The sequence below is a fragment of the Penaeus monodon genome, chromosome 25, assembly GCF_015228065.2.
Source record: "Penaeus monodon isolate SGIC_2016 chromosome 25, NSTDA_Pmon_1, whole genome shotgun sequence".
Classification (NCBI taxonomy): domain Eukaryota; kingdom Metazoa; phylum Arthropoda; class Malacostraca; order Decapoda; family Penaeidae; genus Penaeus; species Penaeus monodon.
This window is the reverse complement of record NC_051410.1, coordinates 40,380,717-40,381,108: the sequence shown is the minus strand read 5'-3', so window position 1 is coordinate 40,381,108 and position 392 is coordinate 40,380,717. Positions and strand designations below refer to the sequence as shown.

Genomic DNA, 392 nt, shown 5'->3' with positions numbered 1-392 from the left:
CACCACGGTGCCAAACGCCATTCCTTATCCTTGCAACAACCGCTTCAAATCAATCTCCCATCCCTCCCCTTTGCAAAGTGACCAGATATTGCACTTGAATCCTTCCCGGGCAGACGAGGCTCCGCCCACAAGCCCTCTCTTACCTTCACCATGACCAGCTTATCGGGGTCGGGGGGCGTGTCTTCGCCGTCCGAGTCCTCAGGCGAAGTGCGAAGTCGCGCCAGCTGGACCTCGCCGAATTCTCCGCGACCTGAGGGGGAGGGGGGAGGGAGGAGGGGGCTCTTGTAATCGCTGGTATGAGGGTGATTGTTATAAAGGATGAGTTAACTGAATTAAGAAAAAAAATTATAAGTGTGGGAAGGCGGTTATGGTTAGGATGTTGAGGCGAGTGA

The 392-nt window shown here is 54.3% G+C and overlaps 1 protein-coding gene across 1 annotated transcript in view; it reads right to left on the bottom strand.

The window, feature by feature from the left end:
* LOC119589409 (inactive tyrosine-protein kinase 7-like) overlaps nt 1–392 on the bottom strand; it is an 85,499-nt gene that overhangs the window by 2,682 nt on the left and 82,425 nt on the right. Inside the window, exon 16 of the mRNA XM_037938020.1 lies at nt 144–250. Within this exon, the coding sequence (XP_037793948.1) occupies nt 144–250 (107 nt within the window). The remainder of the gene's footprint in view (nt 1–143; nt 251–392) is intronic.